This window comes from Myotis nattereri (assembly GCF_964212035.1).
Source record: "Myotis nattereri genome assembly, chromosome: 18".
Taxonomy (NCBI): Eukaryota; Metazoa; Chordata; class Mammalia; order Chiroptera; family Vespertilionidae; genus Myotis; species Myotis nattereri.
In genome coordinates, this window is record NC_138093.1 from 16,189,469 (window position 1) to 16,206,858 (window position 17,390).

General features: G+C 57.1%; 2 protein-coding genes across 4 annotated transcripts; both read right to left on the minus strand.

The window, feature by feature from the left end:
- Positions 1–35: 35 nt before the first annotated feature.
- Positions 36–3,954, minus strand: MRPL24 (mitochondrial ribosomal protein L24). 3 transcript variants are annotated; one of them, XM_081113191.1, is made up of 6 exons: positions 3,866–3,954; positions 1,809–2,052; positions 1,632–1,727; positions 1,323–1,426; positions 962–1,092; positions 36–859 (listed from the first exon to the last, which is right to left on the minus strand). In XM_081113191.1, the coding sequence occupies exons 2-6, from the start codon at positions 1,989–1,991 to the stop codon at positions 723–725; spliced, it is 651 nt and encodes a 216-aa protein (XP_080969317.1). In that variant the 5' UTR covers positions 1,992–2,052; positions 3,866–3,954; the 3' UTR covers positions 36–722. The 3 variants fall into 3 exon arrangements, with proteins under 3 accessions (XP_080969317.1, XP_080969319.1, XP_080969318.1); XM_081113193.1 differs by having other exon boundaries at positions 3,730–3,936; XM_081113192.1 differs by having other exon boundaries at positions 3,583–3,887.
- Positions 3,955–4,819: 865 nt separating this feature from the next.
- On the minus strand, positions 4,820–14,384 carry HDGF (heparin binding growth factor). Its single transcript, XM_081113195.1, has 6 exons — positions 14,012–14,384; positions 7,878–7,954; positions 7,600–7,738; positions 6,739–6,930; positions 6,310–6,518; positions 4,820–6,132 (listed from the first exon to the last, which is right to left on the minus strand). Exons 1-6 carry the CDS (start codon positions 14,096–14,098, stop codon positions 6,126–6,128), a joined length of 711 nt encoding a protein of 236 aa, XP_080969321.1. The 5' UTR covers positions 14,099–14,384; the 3' UTR covers positions 4,820–6,125.
- Between the last annotated feature and the right edge of the window lie 3,006 nt (positions 14,385–17,390).

Genomic DNA, 17,390 nt, shown 5'->3' on the forward strand with positions numbered 1-17,390 from the left:
AACTTATTTTTAATTTATTAAAAGTTTAAAATTTTGCTCTGGCTAGTGTTGCTTAGTGGTTAGAGTGTTGGTCTGTGCACCAAAGGGTCATGGGTTCAATTCCCGGTCAAGTGCATGTACCTGGGTTGCAGGTTCAATCCCCAGCCTCCGGGTGCTTGTGAGAAACAATCAATTGATGTGTCTCTCTCACATCAATGTTTCTCTCTTCCCCCTCCCTCCTACTCTAAAATAATCAATGGAAAAAATATCTTTGGGTGAAGACTGCCCCAAAATTACAGTATTTATTTCCCTTCCACTTCTACTAAGTATAGAAAAGGACAGATGTGCACCCTCTCTACTTAGATCCTGCAGAGATGCAACAATCAGATCTTACACCCCCCAAACTCCACTGCCCTCCAGAACAGGTGGCATCTTCTGTTACTCAGAGGTCTCCATTGGAGGGAGCCTCTCTCCCTTTGGTCTCTATCCCAGAATCTGTCAGCCCTGCCCCTTGGGAAGGCCACCTTAAGGCTAGCTAACTTCCATTCCGGACCCACAACAACACTGGGACAGATGCTCCCCTCCTCCAGTCCCTGAAACAGGTACCGTGGGGTTAGGGTTAGGGGTGCCAGAAGACAGCAGCTGCACGGAGAGCAGGAATCATGGCTCTTTATTGACGTCTGAAGGTGATGTGGCCCCAGCCTTCAAGGCTAAGACTAGGAGGGGGCGAAGCTCCCCCAGGTTCAATACCAATAGACTTTCTTGTGTCTCCGAGTCTCCTGGATCCCCATTGCCTCCATCACCTCTTCTTCCAGTGTCTTCAGACGGGGCACATAGGTTCTTTCTAGAGCATCTTCCACTGATGTGTCTTTAGGGCCATCTATTGAGGAAGGAAGACCAGTGGGAGGTCTTAACATCTCTTATTCCCACTTCTGTCACCCCCACCCCCACCCCCATCTTCCTATCCATCCCCCAGCCTCACCAGTCCATGTTTCAGGGACGATGCCATCCGCTCGGGGAAACTCAGGTTTGGGAATAATTCTTCCTGATCTTGTGGAGACTCGGACCCGCTCTCCTGCCTCAGTGAACCTCCACTCCACCTCAGTGGGTTTCCTAGTGGGCAGAAGAGGTGAGCCTGGCCTGGGAGCCAGGTTTCCCTGCTGCTCTGAAACCTAAAATTCAATGGCTGGAAATACTGAGGTCACCATCTTGTTTCACTGCTACCTCTGCACTGGGATTGCCTGTAGGGTCATGTCCCACAAGATGACCCCTCTCAACTTCCAGAGCATCCAAACCACCATTCAGACGATGGAAACCATCTGACCAGAACCCCACGTGCTTGCCTGTCCACAGGATCCACAAGTTTGACCTGGTTGTGGAGCAAGGGTGCTTCGCTAGGGATCATGGTTCCTCGGTAATCCTTGGTCCTGCCAATGTAGCGGTAATGCTGTCCAAAAGAGGGGGTTATCAGAAACCAAAGGGAATGAAGGCAGCTTGCCTACTGCAGCCCTACGCATCCAGTCCATGTTGAAGAACGGACGGCTCAGTGGTCTCACCGTGCCCGCAGCTAGTGCCAGGCCCTGTGCTGCTCTTGCTGACAGGGCTGGATGGGACAGGCTTCCTGAGCACCCACAACCCCATGCCTCACTCACCGTATTCAGCCCCTCCAGGACCACCCAGTTTCGCTCCCGGATGACTTGAACCACTTTGCCTTGCTTCCCGGCATCCTTGCCTTCTAGAATCTCCACCTGTGGCAAGACATGAGGGTCAGGGAGGAAGATCCTTCCCCAGGAGCCCCACCACCACGCTATCCCCCCTGAGGTTCTCACCCTATCCCCACAGAAGAGATGCCAGTCTTCATCAGAAATGGGTTCCACAACCACGGGGCGCCGCCGGGTCCCTGGCGGGTTCCTCCTTTTGTCTGCCAAGCTACCTGGGCGGCTCATCCCATAGCGGTAGTTGGGGGGCAAAGTGACCTTGGATGCCAAGGCCAACAGGGCCGAGAGACGCATGGCTGACGGCTGTGAGAAATCCCCGGGCCAGGGAAGGACCCAGAAACCTTCCTGGTCAGCGCTGGGGTAGACAGGTGGAAACAAGGGGACAAAGAAGCAAAGGAAGGGATTTTTTGTAAGTATTTACTCTGTTGTTCAATGGGCCTCATCTCGTTGAATCCCCACATTATATCACCTTCATTTTACAAATGAGGAAATAGAGCCAGAGAGGTTAACTGACTTGTCCATGGCCGTAAAGCTACTATGCAGGAGAATCAGCATTCAAACCCACATATATCTGACTCCAAAGTCCGAAGAGTTCATTGAGGCCAGGAATCATATTATCTAGCTCACCCCTGAATTCAACAGATTTCGGTAGGGCGTAGCACATAGTAGGTACTCAATAAAAAGTTATTGAATAAATACACAAACAGCAGGATAGGAAGAAAACAGGTAATGGAACAAAACACTAACATAAGGCCAAAAAAACCCCAGGCAGTTATAAAGTATATAACAAACAGGGAACAGAGGTAAAACTGTTATTAAAATGTTCCTACATTACTTTCAATTCCTATCTTCTGTCAGGAAAAGACCATTCTTAAGACAGCTTCTTTTCTAAAAGAAAAGGACCCAGAGCCAGACTCTAGGATTATGATGAATTAAATCAACAGGGTGGTGGAGAACTGATGGCAAAAGTAAGTGCTTCTGTTTATTGAGCATTTGCTACCTGCCAGGTGCCATCTAAGTGCTTTCCTGTATTGTATCGTGTAAGAAAGGAGACAGCATTAACCTTGTTGTAGAGCTAAGAATGAAGGCAAGCCTCGAGTACAAATAAAATGCACTGCAATGGCATAAACATGTCTGGACGGGGAGTTAGATGGTCTAGGAGGTTCTAGTTCCTACGTCACCTTATTATGTGACCCAAGGCCCCTTAACTTCTGAGCCTGTTTCATCATCCATGAAACTTTACAGGCTTGTTGGTGTCATTCAAATTATTTGTAATACTTCAAGAATAATGTAAGCAGTATTATTCCTTTTGGGTAAATTAAAAAAATATATATGTATTCTGGTACAATCATAAATATTTATCGGAAGGAATTAGGAAGTAACTCTAGTTTTGGGGGAGAGGAACAGTTTGGGAGGGCTCTTTCCATCTGTTCCTTGCCACGACGTTTGCATTTCTTAACCATGGGTAGTTTTAAATAATTGTTTATCTGAACAGACATTTCTTTATACTTCTCAGTATGAAAAAGGCCTAACGTTATTTTGAATGTTAGTTGAACATGAGGGCCTTAATGCTCCCATTCAGAATTAACAAACGGTCTAGCGAGCACGACTATGAGAACCAATGCTGGGAACTTCACTCTTGCTGGCATTTGGTCTTCACACTCCTGTGAGACCAGGAAACCGAGGCCCCGAGAGCTGTGTGCCTGTCCCAGCTCACACAGCTAGACGGGCAGCGCCCATCCTAAGACCCACGACTCCTGCAAGAAGTCCTTTAGCCTCCGCCATTCTAAATCTGAAGCTCTGGGAGGAGATCCCCAAAGCGAGCTCCTTGCCCCCCCCCCCGCCCCCCCGCCCCGGATCCTTTCCATTTTCCCCCCCTCCATACCCTGGAGTGGTTGGTGTCTCTTTCACAGTAAAGCGCCGTGCAAGGCAGTGCCTGGTGGCGCGTCTGCCCTTCCAGCCCCAGCTCCAAAGGCTTTCCCGCCAGCCCCATCCCAGGTGCGGGCATGTCCCAGCAGCGGGCAGCACCCACCCGCTCCAAGCTTCCGGTGCAGGGCAAATCCAGGCGATACCACTGAGCAACAGCCCGGGAAAAGGAAGGCCTTTACCGCACCCACCTCCCCCACGAGCCCGACGTTGTCAACATCCCCAAGCTGAGCGGGCCTCACCTCCACTACCCGTTGCACCGTGGCCCTTCCGCCCGTTACCTCCTGCATGTGAGCCCCAAGTCCTGTCCGTCCCCGTCCCTCGGCTTTCTGGGAAATGTAGTCTTACCGTAGAGCGGAAGCTCAATCAATCTAGCCTCTCTGCATGCTGGGAGTTGTAGTCCGCCGCTACGAAGCAAGCTGAAACAGGAAATAGGGTCGGGTAGGAAATCAAGGAAGCGTAAACTCACCGTGAAGCACCACGGGCGTTGGAGGCCAAGCGCGATAGGCTGCCGCACCGGGCACAGTTCTGAACAAGCTGTGTGGGCTGCTGGGAATTGTAGTTGAGACGATGGCTCCATTTTCTACATGATTGTGGCTTCCAGGTTAAAGCAGAGAGCCACCCTTTCCAGGCAAGGCTACGGATAATACTCTTCCCACACGCCCTTCTCTGCCGGAGGCGGCCGAGGCAGATTAAAACACTGTCAGCCAATGATCTGGTCACGAAATGTCAAATCTGCCAGGACCCGCATATGATCGATGATCTCATCCACCTGGGAAGATTCCACCTACCAACCCCCTCGCCTCTGATCACCAGTGAAAGGTGCCTGTTTACTGAGCTCTTGGGTGTCAGTTACTTCCACAGCCAACCCAGATGCCCCACTTCCATGGCCATGTGGGCTGTGCCTGGTATCGACACTGACACCTCCATCGTGTGCACTTTTTTTTTTTTTTTACCTTTTCAGGTGCTTACGGAGAAACCTGTGTTAAACAGTGACTGGGCAAGAGAAGTAAAACAAATAGTGTATTCTGTGACTTTGCCTTCATGCAGAACTTTGGATATTTTGAACAGCCTGAGAATGAAGGAGAGGCTTGATACCCCCTATCTCAGTCTGAAAGTTAATTTGGAAATCATTTGTATTCCCCTTCCCCTCTCCCTCTCAATAGACCCCCCCAAAAATCAGCCAGAATCCAATGTAGTAATCAACAGGTTTATTTTCCTAGAACTGAAATTGTCTACGGTTCTCAGAGCTAAACTACAGTCAGCAATTTTTCATCAGAGCCCTAGGGAGAGGGAGAGGGGCACGAGATGGAAGAGGCAGAGAGGCCCCGAGAAAGAGGCTGGGAGGGGCACTCACTTCCCTGTCCTCTCAGGGGGGACAATCGGATCTGGTGAAACACGGAGGGAGCCGGGTGGGAGAGTGTGGGTGGGGAGTGACACCAGGAGGGACACCAAAGCCCCAGCTACAGAAGGAGCGTCACCAAGCCCTAGCAGAAGGGGGGCCTCCCAGTGCACCTCAGAAACGAGGGCAACAGCGAGGAAGAAAGGAGCCGAGTGGGGGCCACACAGAGGGATAGGGATCTTTAAATTTTTTTTTTAAATTTTCTTTTATTAAAAACATTTCCTAAAAAATGTGTCTTCTCCTTTATGTCTGGGTGACCTGTGACTGCAGGCTGGCCTTGAGCACTGTGGGGAGAGGGGAAGGGCAGTGAGGGGTCTCCCCAGGGCATCACATCTCTGGCCCAAGATCTAAAAGGAGAAGCTACTCCTCAACACTCCCACCGCAGCTCAGCGAAGTCGGCCCTTCAGATCCCAAGTCCACGGACCAAACAACTGGAAGCCCCAAAATCTTTTGATGAATAACTACAACTCCCAGAACTCCTGGGGTGATCAGCAAAGGGAAAAATGGGTGTTATCCATCGTCGAGGGAGGCCCTCCCCCGTGAGCTGTCCCACTTTCCCTGAATCGAGGCAGCTGAGATAACAGGTGTCGGAGGAAGGGACCGGAGCTCAAGGAGATGCCGTCCTCCTGCCCACTCCCCACCCCGACCTGAGGACTGTCCCTCTCGGCCCAGAAGCCCACCCTTGCCATTTACCCTCCATCCTTTTTACTCCTAACTCTGACCCAAACCAACCCAGAGACCCAGAATGCCTGGGGGAGGGGCAAAAGGGTGTAAGGAGATGAAAACAGCTGGTCCAGAAACCCTGGGACCCAGATCCAGGCAGGGAGGGACATAATGGCCTCATCTCAGCCCATGGAGCAGAAGACATAGCCCTGACTCAGATCCCAGCGGTGTGGGGGCGTGGAGGTGACGTGGCGGCAGGGCCAGATGGCGTGCCACATCCAGGTCCATCTCCGGGACCGGCTCGGGGAGGGAGAGTGAGTGGAAGAGAGCAGGTGGGGTGGGGAGGGGTTCCCAGTTTGCAGGCCATGGCCAGTTTCCCCAGTAGCACCCAGACAGCAGCAGGAACGGGGCAGGGGCTCCTCTTGAAACATTGGTGGCTACAGGCTGCGAAGGAGGGTTAGAGGGGAGAAGGGTTAGTGATGAGGCCTTGGCCTGCCCTCGCCCCAGCCAGTGCCATCTCCTCGCCAAGTCCACCCGGCCGCCCGAGAGGCGGGTAGCTGCAGACCCTCCACCCCGCCTCGCCAGAGGTGGCTGGGCCCTCCCAGCTCAGGGCTCACTCACCTCTCATGATCTCTGATGCCTGGGACCTCAGCATCTTCCTTGGCAGCCTCTTCCTCCTCTTCCTCTGGGGGCTCCCGGCCAGAGCTGGGCTCCGAGGGGGTGCTGTTCTTCTCCACCTCCACAGGGACGGGCCGCTCCCCCTCCAAGTTGGCCACCTCCTTCTCCTCCCCTTCAGGATCTTCCGCCTCTTTGGGACGTTTCGGGGAGTCCTAGGCGGGATCGGGAGGGATGGATGAGGTGGGCTGAGGCTAGAGAGGGAGGGTGGCAGCCACCGGCCTGGGCCTCCCCCTCCTTTCTCCAGAGGCTCCTTCCTGGATAGGCCAGTCCCTGGCCAGCCCTCTGCTCCTCAGCAAGGGACTCCCTAAGACGAGGGGCCAGGCCTCTCTCAGACTGGGAACCCAGCCCCGGGGCCCCAGGGAGGCCAGTTACCTCCAGCAGGTCCCCTGCTCTCCTTTTCAGCGCTCCCTTCTCATTCTTCTCCTTGGTGGCCTCGTCGATGACCAGCTTCCCTTCCTCATCACTGCTACCTTCGGTGTTCCCCTTCTTGTCACCATCGCCCTCTGCGGCCTCAGGCTCCGGCTCCGGCTCCGGCTCCTCCACGCAGCTCTTTTTCTGGGAGGACTGTGGCAGTGACGGCAGAGGCTGAGTGGCACCAGTGGCTGCCAGGCTGGGCCCCCTCCCCAGACCCCTCCCTCAGCCACTCACTCCTTCCTTTTCCCACCTCTCCCCCACCCCCACCCAGGTGCCCAGTCTCACAAGTGATTTGAGACCCACCTCTGTCGGATTAGCCCCGGGGTAAACCCACTGGCCGGGCAGGCAGGGCTCTGTGCAGGAGGGGGGAGGGCTGGAGCAGGAGGCAAAACCTCGGGTCAACTTCTCCCAAAGGGAGCTAGGACCCTTTCCCCGCCAACCCCCGCCCCCCACCCTCCCGCCTCGTCCTGCCCGGCTCACGTGCACCTCCTCCGGGAAGCCTTTGTGAAAGAGTTAAGGCCAAGTGCTACACTCACCCTGGGCCCAACAGAGGCCTCCCCACTTACCGCCTCCATCCTGTTCTTGCCCCCCACCCCCGGTCTCACAGCTACACCACACACCAGCACCCCATACCCTCTGGCCAGAAGCCTCCCCCGCCCCCTGGCCCCCGTCCCTCTGCCCTCTGAGCTACTACTGTGAGAGCCCTGGTTCTCCTGAGACCCATTCCTGAAGACTAAGCATCCTGCTTGGGCCCGGGGTGTCCAGAGCCTGTGGCCACACCTGCTCTCCAGGGGGTCTACTGGGCAGTTGGCAGCTCACCTGGTAGCCAGAAGCCTTGACCGTAGGGTTGTTCTCGATCTCCCACAGCCCCTCGCTGAACCCTTTCCTCTTGTTGGGCTTGCCAAACTTCTCCTTGGACTCCTCGTAAGGGAAGAGGTCTTTGGGGCCCAGGAATGCCCTGGTGAGAGATGGGAGACTGTGCTCTCGAGCCCCTCGCTGCCTCGGAGCTGTGCAGCCCCACAGGGAAGGGGCGCCATAACCACCCGTTCCCCAAAGCGGTCTGCCTGGGGCCCTCCCCACCGCTGCCCCTCACTCACGTCTCGTGGGTCCCGAAAAAAAAGACTTGGTATTTGTTGGCGGCTGACTTCACCGCAGTCTCCGGCATCTCGTCAATCTGTGAGCAAGAAGAGAAGTAAGTTGAGCGGGAGGTCTGAGTTGCAGGTTTGGGGTGGGGGCTGGCCTCTAAGGCACATCAGCGTAAGCCCGAGAGGGACCCAGGAGGTCACCCAGGGGCTGTGGAATGACCCTTAGCGGTGGAACTTTTCAAACAAAGCTAGACATGACGGCTCATCAGAAACCCCAGAGTTGTCACCCCCGCTCCTTCACAAATCAAACAGCATCCACTCTGCCCTCAAATGCCCAGACCCTATCCGTACGCTCTACATCTCTGCTATCACCCTGGCCAACCACGGTCCCCTCTTGCCTGGACTAAAACCACAGCACCCACATCCTTTCAGGCTCCATTCTTGCCCCCCTACCCCCCCCACCCCCCACGGCAGCCAGCGCGGCCTTTGGAAGTGCTGGACCCCGGTGAGCATCTCCTCCCATCAACCTGTCACCTCTTCTCATGACGGCAGGTCCCACTGCTGCCACCAATATTGGTACGACGCTGGGCAACTTATGGCACCTCTCTGCCTCGGTTTCCTCGTCTTTGAAATGGAGATAGTCATAGGGCTTAAGCCACAGGGTGGTGAGGGCTAAAGGACCGTAACCAGCCAGGCTGATCCTTCAGCCTCCTGTACTCACCAACGCCTGACCAGCCTTCCAACCTCAGCCCTGTCACCATTTCCTCCAGAAACTCCCCCATCTCCCCCAACCTGGTCAGCTCCCCAGATACAGCTCTCAGCACCTCAACTTCACGGCAGCCTCACGATCCCAATTTCAGCCGTTCACGTTATCATCGAATCAATGTCCACGAGGACCACGCATGCCCGAGATCAGGGAGGCCTGTCTGTACGCCCCGCAGTGCCTAGCACACAGCAGGTGCACAGCAAAGGCTGCCGAATGAACCTGAGACAGATGGAAGCACACGGCTCTGGTGCCAGTGGAGGGGCGAGGCCATGGCTGCCTATTCCCCGCCCCCCCCCCCCCCCGCCCCCCAGTAGTAACCACAACAGGCTTCTAGGAAAACACTTTGAAAAGTTATTTGCCCAAATAACAGGGCAAGTGAGTGAGGGCCAGGGCTTGGGGAGAGCCCTCCTGACTTGGCGCCCTGCCCGGCCTGCCCTGGGCGCTGCAGGCAGCTGTGAACGTGCCGGGGTCTGAGGTCCGGGAAACGCAGAGGGCAGCGGCCCAGCCGGCCTCTCAGATCAGGCCCTGGACGCCCAGGCCAAGCTCAACGGAGGAGAAACTACAACTCCCAGCAGCACTTGCAGCAGCTCCAGCTACCGGGCTTCCCTCGGACGGAGGCCAGGTGGCCATGTTGCCCGGGGCCCCAGGCGCAGATAGGAAAGAGGCGGACAGGCAGTGATTCACGCATCCAGACGGGAACAGAGCACCTGAGGGCCCGGGAGACAGGAAGCTGGGAGGTTGGAAATGTGCTAAAATAGACCCAGGAGAGAGAGTGGGCCCTGGGCGCGAATCGGAGGGGCATCTTGCTCCAGACATGGAGCCTTCCAGCCCCTGGGCACCTCCTCCACTTGCCCCGTGGCCTCTGGGGACAGAGGTCCAGCCCCTCCCCCCAGGAAGGTCGGGCACCGACGGGGCCTCCCCGTGACCAGCAGACGCTGAGGTGCGAATGCGGGAGGTGGAAAGGCACCCTGCCCCCCCCCCAAAAAAAACACACACGATCTCCATCGCCATGACAACCCAACCCCGCCCCCCGGGGCCACTCAGCAACCAGGAATGTGACCACCCCTCCCCCAGGCCCTCTCTCCGGATCGGGGAGGAGGGGACGCTGACACACACCCCACCCACAAGCCTGGAGCCTGGAGCCCGGCGCCCGGGCGCAGGGCAGTGCTCTCAGCTCCAGCCCGGGCCTCTCGGGGAGCGAGGACCTCGGGGTGGGGGTGGAGGCAGAGGGGCCCGTCCTCGGCCAGGACACCTGGGTCCAGTTACCAGCTAGCTCCCCGCCCTCTTCTCGGAGGGAGAAGCAAAAAGCAAACAAACAAAAAAACACACCACAAACTGAGAGCCTCCGGGGCTTAGGGATCCCGGGAGACTCGCACTATAATAGCAACAATAGCCCCTTCCCTAAGCGGCTTCCCCGGGGCAGGGGTGGGGTCTGCGGGTCCCAGCTGAGAGCACCGCAGCGAACTCCCAGCTCCGTGCTCAGTGCCACGCGGGAGCCGCGCATGCGCATGCGCCCGGAAAATGCGTGATGACAGGAGAGAAACTGAGGCTGGGGGAGGGCGTGGGGCCAGCGAAGCTGTGTCCAGCACAGCCGCAGCCGAGCAGCTCCCCGGACCGCGGGGCTCTTTCCCGGGGAAGCCGACTTGGAGATAAGGGGTGACAGGGCCCAGGAGGTCACGGCTGCCCAACCTCAGGGTGGGAGGGAAAGAAAAGAACGGCTAGGAATTAAAAACAGACAATGAGACACAACGGACAGACCCTCCCTGCTGGCCTCTAGCCGAATAAAAGGTGGGTCTAGAGGAGAAGAGAGACCAGGGCCTGGGCAGATGGGCCGCTACCCCTAAAGCAGTGGTTCTCAACCTCCCTACCGCCGCGACCCCTTAATACAGTTCCTCATGTGGTGGTGACCCCCAACCATAAAATTATTTTCGTTGCTACTTCATAACTGTAATTTTGCTACTGTTATGCATCGTCATGTAAATATCTGATATACAGGATGTATTTAGGCGACCCCTGTGAAAGGGTCGTTTGACTGCCAAAGGGGTCTGGACCCACAGGTTGAGGCCTAAAGGGTCACCCCACCCCCCTGCCTCACCTTGTGTGTGGACACCTGTGGGGAAGGGGCCAGGAGGTACATTCTTTTCACTAAATGGAGTTTCTACCTCCCCCAGCCGCCCAGAGAAATCCCTTCTATCGTGGGCCCTCCACTATAAGCATTTGGAAGATGACATGAGGTCTCTGAGGATGCATGTGCCCCCAATACAAACATACGTCTCCCAGGCGGTGCCTTTATATCCCGGCTGTGACTCAACACGTGAGTCAAGGCTAAGTGGGTCGGGGTGAGGCCAGATGGGTGCTGGAGACCCACTGCAGCCCCTCCACTGGCCCAGCAGGGGAGCGGGGTCTGCTACTTCTCTGCCCTCCCAGAATCCAGGCAAGTTACTTTTTCCTCTCGGGCCAGGCCCACGCATAGGAAATCCTGTCCTCGCAGAGCCCGTGGGCACCCTGAAGAATGAAGAGGGATCGGGAACCCCCAGGTGAGGAGAGGGGGAGAGGCCTGAACACCTCACCCCCGGCCTCAGACCAAACCCCGGCCCAGGGTGGCCTGAGCAGTTCAGAGGAAGGCAGCAGGGAAGGCACAGCCCACGGTCCCTGCCAGCCAGGGCTCTAACCACCACACCCAGGGCCCAGGCCCCACCTGACCCAGGAACCGGAAAATCTGGGGCAGGAGACAGTTGGGGCCGGGAAAGTGTGGCAAACCCAAGAGGCAGAAAAGAGAAGGTAGTGTGCTGGGTGTGGGGGCGGGGCGGCGGGAGGAAAGAGGAGTGAGGCCCTCGGGCTGCTCAGGTTAGGTTGTCCGGGACCCAGAGGAATGGGAGAAAGGAGGAAGGAACCTGGGGGGAAGGGGGGCAAGTGCCTGAGTCCTGGTGGTTAACTGTTAAGAGCTTGGAGATCCCCCAAGAAGTCAGGCAGGAGGAAGAGGGAGGAGAAGGTCAAGATGGAGTCACACCATCCTCCCAGGTGGGGCCCAGCACGTGGCCCTCTGGCTGACTCTCCCAGCACCCGGCTGTTCTAGCCTCACCCAGGATCAGCCATGCTGCCCAGAAGCGGGAAGGAGGGTCCACGGTGGCCTTCACCACAGCAGAGGGGTGGTCCCCTGCTCTTCATCTCAGGAGGGATCCGGCCCCTCTAGGGACTAGGACCACATCCAGGGGATGGGGAGGAGACCAATTTGTCTGTTTTTTTATTTTTGGGGTGTTTGGGGTTTTTTTTTGGTGTTTAAGGGGGATGCATGTCAGAAATAACTTGGGTGTAGTGCCCCCACCCCACCCCACCCCACCCCACCCAAAGAGCCAGAGCACAGGCAAAGGGTGGAGTCCCAGCTCTGGGACCCTGGTCTGGTCTTCCTCCCCCAGCCCTAACTTTATCTAAGAGGCCCAGGCATCAACAAAGGAAGAGGCTCTGCCTGCGGGCGGGGGGGGGGGCGGGGGGGGCCCACCCTCTGCCCTGGAGGCCAGTGGGAAGAGATGAAATGGATGGCATCCCCAGCCCCAGGCATTGCCCTCACTACAAACAGCCACCAAAACCTACAGGTATTCCTCACAGGGCCAATGTAGGCGCACCTGTGTCTCTCCTGCCCCCTCTTCTCATCCCTGGTTCTCTAACCCACATTCCAGCTGTAACCCCTCCCCAGGCCCTAGCCCAGTCTCTGGACTTTGTCCCACCCCAGCAGGCAGAGCAGTAAAGACCTGGATTCAGTTCTTGCCCGGCCCACCAGGGCCTTGCATGCAGGCCAAGAAGCCAGTTGGATCAAAGGTGCAGGGTAAAGTACATGAGTGTTCACATGCCACACACATACATGTACACACCAGGCCGCTGTGGGTGCTGCCTCCCCTATCCTCTAGGAGGCCCTGGGGTCGGGCAGAGTCCAGCTCTTTTTGTACTCCATTCCAGAAGCCAGGCATCTAGAAGTTCCAGGAAACAGGAGCTCCAGGCATATGGGATTAGGCAGACTCAGAGGAGAGTACGGAATGAGGAAGGGTCTTCCGGGTTTCCTCCCAGTGACCCCAAAGTTGGCCTGACACTCTGAACAGGACACCAGGGAGCCTGGGGGCAACTTCCTAAGCTCAGGGCAGGATCTGGGCCAGATGAAGACACACAGACTCGCGCCACCAAGAGAAACCACGGCCTTAAGGGAATTCTGCACGTGGCCCCCTGACCCAGAAGATGCCCTCCCCCTCCACCCTCTCTGCCTTTGGACTCCACTCTCCACCAGTCCTACACCCTAGGCACCCCCTCCGAATGCCAAGGCCGCCCCATACCAACTTTGAAAGAAGTTGCCAGAGGCACTGCCCCCTGTGGCATCCCCCAACTCCTCCAGCTCCATCCGGCCACCTTCCTCCCTCCTACTTCACCTGTCGCAGGCCTCAGGGGGGAAACATGACTACAAACCCAGGACTTTGGGGCCCACCCTCCCACCTGGCCAGGTGCTGGACTGGGGGGAGGGGCCCTCATATTGGCGGGCTGATCCACCACATGGCAGATTGGGCCTTTGAGGCCCGCGAGGCTCACGTGGGGGTGGGATGGGGTGGGGGAGGTGTAGCAGCCACTCGGGCTCTCCACCCACGTCGCCTCGCCTCCAGCCTCCGCGAAGAGGCGGTATGGACTGGACTTCCCTGCCCCACCGGGTGCGCCCGGCACCCTCAGGCCCAAATGTGAGTTGGCGGCATATGGAGGCATGTTTTCGTGGGGCCAAGGAGTGAAGAAGGGTCCTGGCGGATGATTTCCGAACCAGGGCGATCGCCTCCTACACCGTCCCCAACCATTCCTCGACCCTCTCCACGTCAGACCTCTTAAGGACGCCCCGAACCAAAGTTTTCCAGAAGCCAACTCCGCCCCCATCTATTCCTTTCACGGGCTGGTGTCCTTCTTTCATCATTTAACCCAGCAAGGAGTTTGAGCTTGGGGCGACAATCAATGAAGAAGCGGGGCGTCTAAGGGGGTCCCAAAGGGGGTGGCGGTGGCGCCTGGGGGGGTGGGAGGAGTTACAAGACCGGCCCAAACCGAAGGCAGCGGGTCCGAAGCCGCTGGGAGGACGGGGGCTGGGAGCAGAGCTGAGCGCGCACGGCCAAGTCGCAAAGTGACCCGCGCCCTCGGGTCCCCACGCCGCGCACACGCCTCTGCGCTCGGACGCCGTCTTGCCAGGTGTTCGCCGCCCCCACCCGGTCGCCTCCCCATTATATAACCCGCGAGCGGGCTGGGGGCAAGTCAGGGGCCCGGACCCCCGCCCCCACCCGCCTCGCGGACCGCTCGCACCCTCCCCGGTGTTATGCAACCCGAGCCCGAGGGGGGGGATCGGACGGCTGGCCGCGCTGCTCACCCGGGCTGGCCAGTGTGGGTAGCCTTTCATCTTGGCGAACACCAGGTCCCCGCATTTGTACTCCTTCTGCCGGTTGGATCGCGACATGGCTGGGCTCCGGGTGCCCCGGGCTCCGCGCCGGGCCGGGAAGCGCGAGCCCAAGTTGGCGCGCGTGGCGGTGGCGGCGCCGCTCCGCTCCGGCCCTCGCGCGGCCCCCGCCTCGATGGCGGCCCCCGGCCCGAACTCCGGCGCGGCCACGGCGTCTCCCCGCGCGCGCCGCACGGACGGGGCGGGCGCCGATCCCGGGGCGACGCTCCGGCGCGGTGGGTGCGCGCTCGTGCAGTTGTTTGTGTTTGAAATTAAATTGCTCCCTCCTCTGCGCGAGGCCTCTTCCTCCACCCCCCGCCCGGTCCCCACTCCCGCTCCCTCCTCCCCCTCCCCTCCTCCTCCCCCGCCGCACCCCCTCCCGCCGAGGTTCGATGCGCGCAGCTTCCGGACGCTCGGGCCTGCCACCGCCCGACGCCCAACCTGAGGCCGCCCTGGCGGCGCGCGGCGACACAGGCGTGGGGAGCCGAGCGCCGATCTCGCCGAGCAGGCTTTGTGTGCCCCCGGTCGGAGGGTGCCCGCCCGGCGGGAGGAGCTGGCGCCCGGCTGGACGGAGCGGCCTGGCGCCCCTCCCCCGGCCCCGCGGGGCGCTCACCACGGTGGCCTGCACTCGGTCAAGTGGCGACTTCTCGCAGGGTCTCCCTGCCCTCTGCCCCCTGCCCTCTGCTCCATCCCCAGCCGGGAGCGTGTGCTCGGCGCCCGCCGGGTTCGCAGCCTGCTGGGCGCCGGGGCGAGGGGCGCGCACAGGGCCGCTGGGCGCCGGGGCGAGGGGCGCGCACAGGGCCGCTGCGCGCGCAGGGGCTGCCCTGGACCTCCACGTGCTTCCAGTCGGTGACCCCGGGAACGTCGGAGATTTGCTCCTCAGTGCGGGCTTTATGGAAGCGTTTGGTAGCCAGGAGGTGGCAGAGGGGCTGTGGCACGAAGTGGCCACGTTCCGCGTGCATTAGATGGATGTCAGTTCTCCATGCTAGCTCCTGCCGAAAGAGAGCTGGGCTCTACGCTAGCCAAGCCCTCGAAGATGAGGTGTATTCTAGCGGGAAGAGGTTGTAGAAGCCAGTAAGTCCCAGATCCTTAGCAAGCTGTGAAGACCCGGAGCCAGGCGCTACCTTGCTTGGGGTGGGAGCGGGAGAGAAACTGCGAAGCCTTCGCAGAGGTGGCTACCAGAGCTGGGCCTTAAAGAACGAGTGTGATTTTGCTGGATTCCGGAGACTACATTTTAGCCAGGGTTGCAGCTTATCTAGTGATCGAACAAAACTTGACCTCAGGCCTCTTCCCACTGAGCCAAACAAGACTTTATTCTAATGACATCTTTGATTTGCTGTCACTGTATGGGTCTTGGATTTGCCCAAATTCCAGATACCTGTGGTCTCTTAGAAATAAGATATCGGTGCCCCCTGCCGAAACCGGTTTGGCTCAGTGGATAGAGCGTCGGCCTGCGGACTGAGAGGTCCCAGGTTCGATTCCTGTCAGGGGCATGTACCTGGGTTGCGGGCACATCCCCAGTGGGAGGTGTGCAGGAGGCGGCTGATCGATGTTTCTCTCTCATCGATGTTTCTAGCTCTCTATCTCTCTCCCTTCCTCTCTGTAAAAAATCAATAAAATATATTTAAAAAAAAAAAAGATATCGGTGCCCTAGCCAGTTTGGCTCAGTGGGTAGAGTGTAGGCTCACCAACTGAAGGATCATGAATTTGATTCCGCTCAGGGGCACTACCTCCTTTGCTGGATCCCTGCGGTGGGGCGTGTGCAGGAGGCAGCCAATCAATCAATGTGTCTATCTCCCTATCTCTTTCCACTCTCTCTAAAAATCAATGGAAGAATGTCCTAGAGCAGTGGTTCTCAACCTTCTGGCCCTTTAAATACAGTTCCTCATGTTGTGACCCAACATAAAATTATTTTCGTTGCTACTTCATAACTGTCATGTTGCTACTGTTATGAATCGTAATGTAAATATCTGATATGCAGGATGGTCTCAGGCGACCCCTGTGAAAGGGTCGTTGGACCGCCGAAGGGGTCGCGACCCACAGGTTGAGAACCTCTGTCCTAGAGTGAGGATTAACAACAACAACAAAAGAAATAAGATATTTGAATTCTCTGTTATAGCGTGTCCAGATCCTTAAAGGTTTGCAACAAAATATTTTAGGTTTGAAAAGGTAAAATATGCATGTTTTTCTTTCCATACGTTTCCGGATCCTAGTTCAAAGCATATTGTAGTCTCCTTGCAAGGAAGGGCAGGAGGTAGCCAAAAAGCCCAGGTCCACATCCCACTCTGCTGGCTGTTCACCCATCGTGAGAACTTGGACGACCCCTGAACCTAACTCTTGAGTTTCAGTGTCCTCAGCCATCAGATGGGGTAACATTGCTGCTCTGCCAGCTTCGGCCGCAGGGAGTAGGCGCTCATCATTGGCGAAGGCCTGCCGTTCCTACAGGCCTTCCTGCCAGTTGGTTGTCCTGCCCACGGCAATGCAGTCACAAGTCTTGCCAATATAACAGTGTGTCCTCTTAGCATCGTTCATTCCCCCTGTGATAGGAGTCCCTCTAGACCCCAGGCTGCTGGCTCAGTGGTGTTGGGGTCCAGCCCCAGCAGGTCCAGGGGTTCCCCAAGGTGTGGATGGAGTCAGCAAAGAAGGAATGACACGGAGGCAGCATTCAGGTGATCATCATAGCCAGGTTCCTCTTTATTGTCTTGTTACATCTGTATTTATACCAGTTGATTTTAATCCTATCAATTCTATTCCAAAGGTTAGGGCGTTTCTTATCTCCATTCCAGGGAGTAAAGATTATGTAGTTTAAGCGTGATTGTTCGTAGTTAAAGTGATTAACTACCAGCCTGGCACTTAGTTAAGGGGTTTTATTCCCTCCCTAACTTCAGGGAAAAATCCCTACCTGGGGAAACAACATTTTTCGGAGAGGTGACCTTGGTTAAAACACATAGCGCCAAGAAGGTGAGAAAACATATTAAGAACAGTATGCCATATACGCCAGGTCCCTTGAAACATATGCTGTGCAGATGTTTCTTCCCTGCAGCGACCGTGTCAAGCAGCAAGGATGGACCGGCTTCCAGCACAGTGGGGCCCTCTGCAAGGTCCTGGTGCAAGAAAAGAGCATGTCTTCAGCCCTGGACTTGCAGATTTGTCCAATAGCAAATCCAAACTTGTTGCAACAGAGCAGCGCCATTCCAGGAGGCATTTATCCTGCGATGCATTCTACTTAGAAATGCAGTCAGTCCTTGTGATAGTCCATTTTCTGTCAGGCTAATGTTTTCCTTTGTTGTTCTTACTGCTGTTAGGAGAGACA

Bases quoted from the DNA above. Each gene is read 5' to 3' on its own strand.
- MRPL24 (XM_081113191.1), bottom strand. From the start codon at position 1,991: ATGCGTCTCTCGGCCCTGTTGGCCTTGGCATCCAAGGTCACTTTGCCC. The intron at 1,093-1,322 runs GCAAGCACGTGG...TCTGCCCACTAG, and splicing joins CTTGTGGATCCTGTGGACAG to GAAACCCACTGAGGTGGAGT. The intron at 860-961 runs GTGAGGCTGGGG...CTTCCTCAATAG, and splicing joins CGTCCCTGAAACATGGACTG to ATGGCCCTAAAGACACATCA.
- HDGF (XM_081113195.1), bottom strand. From the start codon at position 14,098: ATGTCGCGATCCAACCGGCAGAAGGAGTACAAATGCGGGGACCTGGTG. The intron at 7,955-14,011 runs GTGAGCAGCGCG...TCTTGCTCACAG, and splicing joins ACCCACACTGGCCAGCCCGG to ATTGACGAGATGCCGGAGAC. The intron at 7,739-7,877 runs GTGAGTGAGGGG...ATCTCTCACCAG, and splicing joins TTTTTCGGGACCCACGAGAC to GGCATTCCTGGGCCCCAAAG.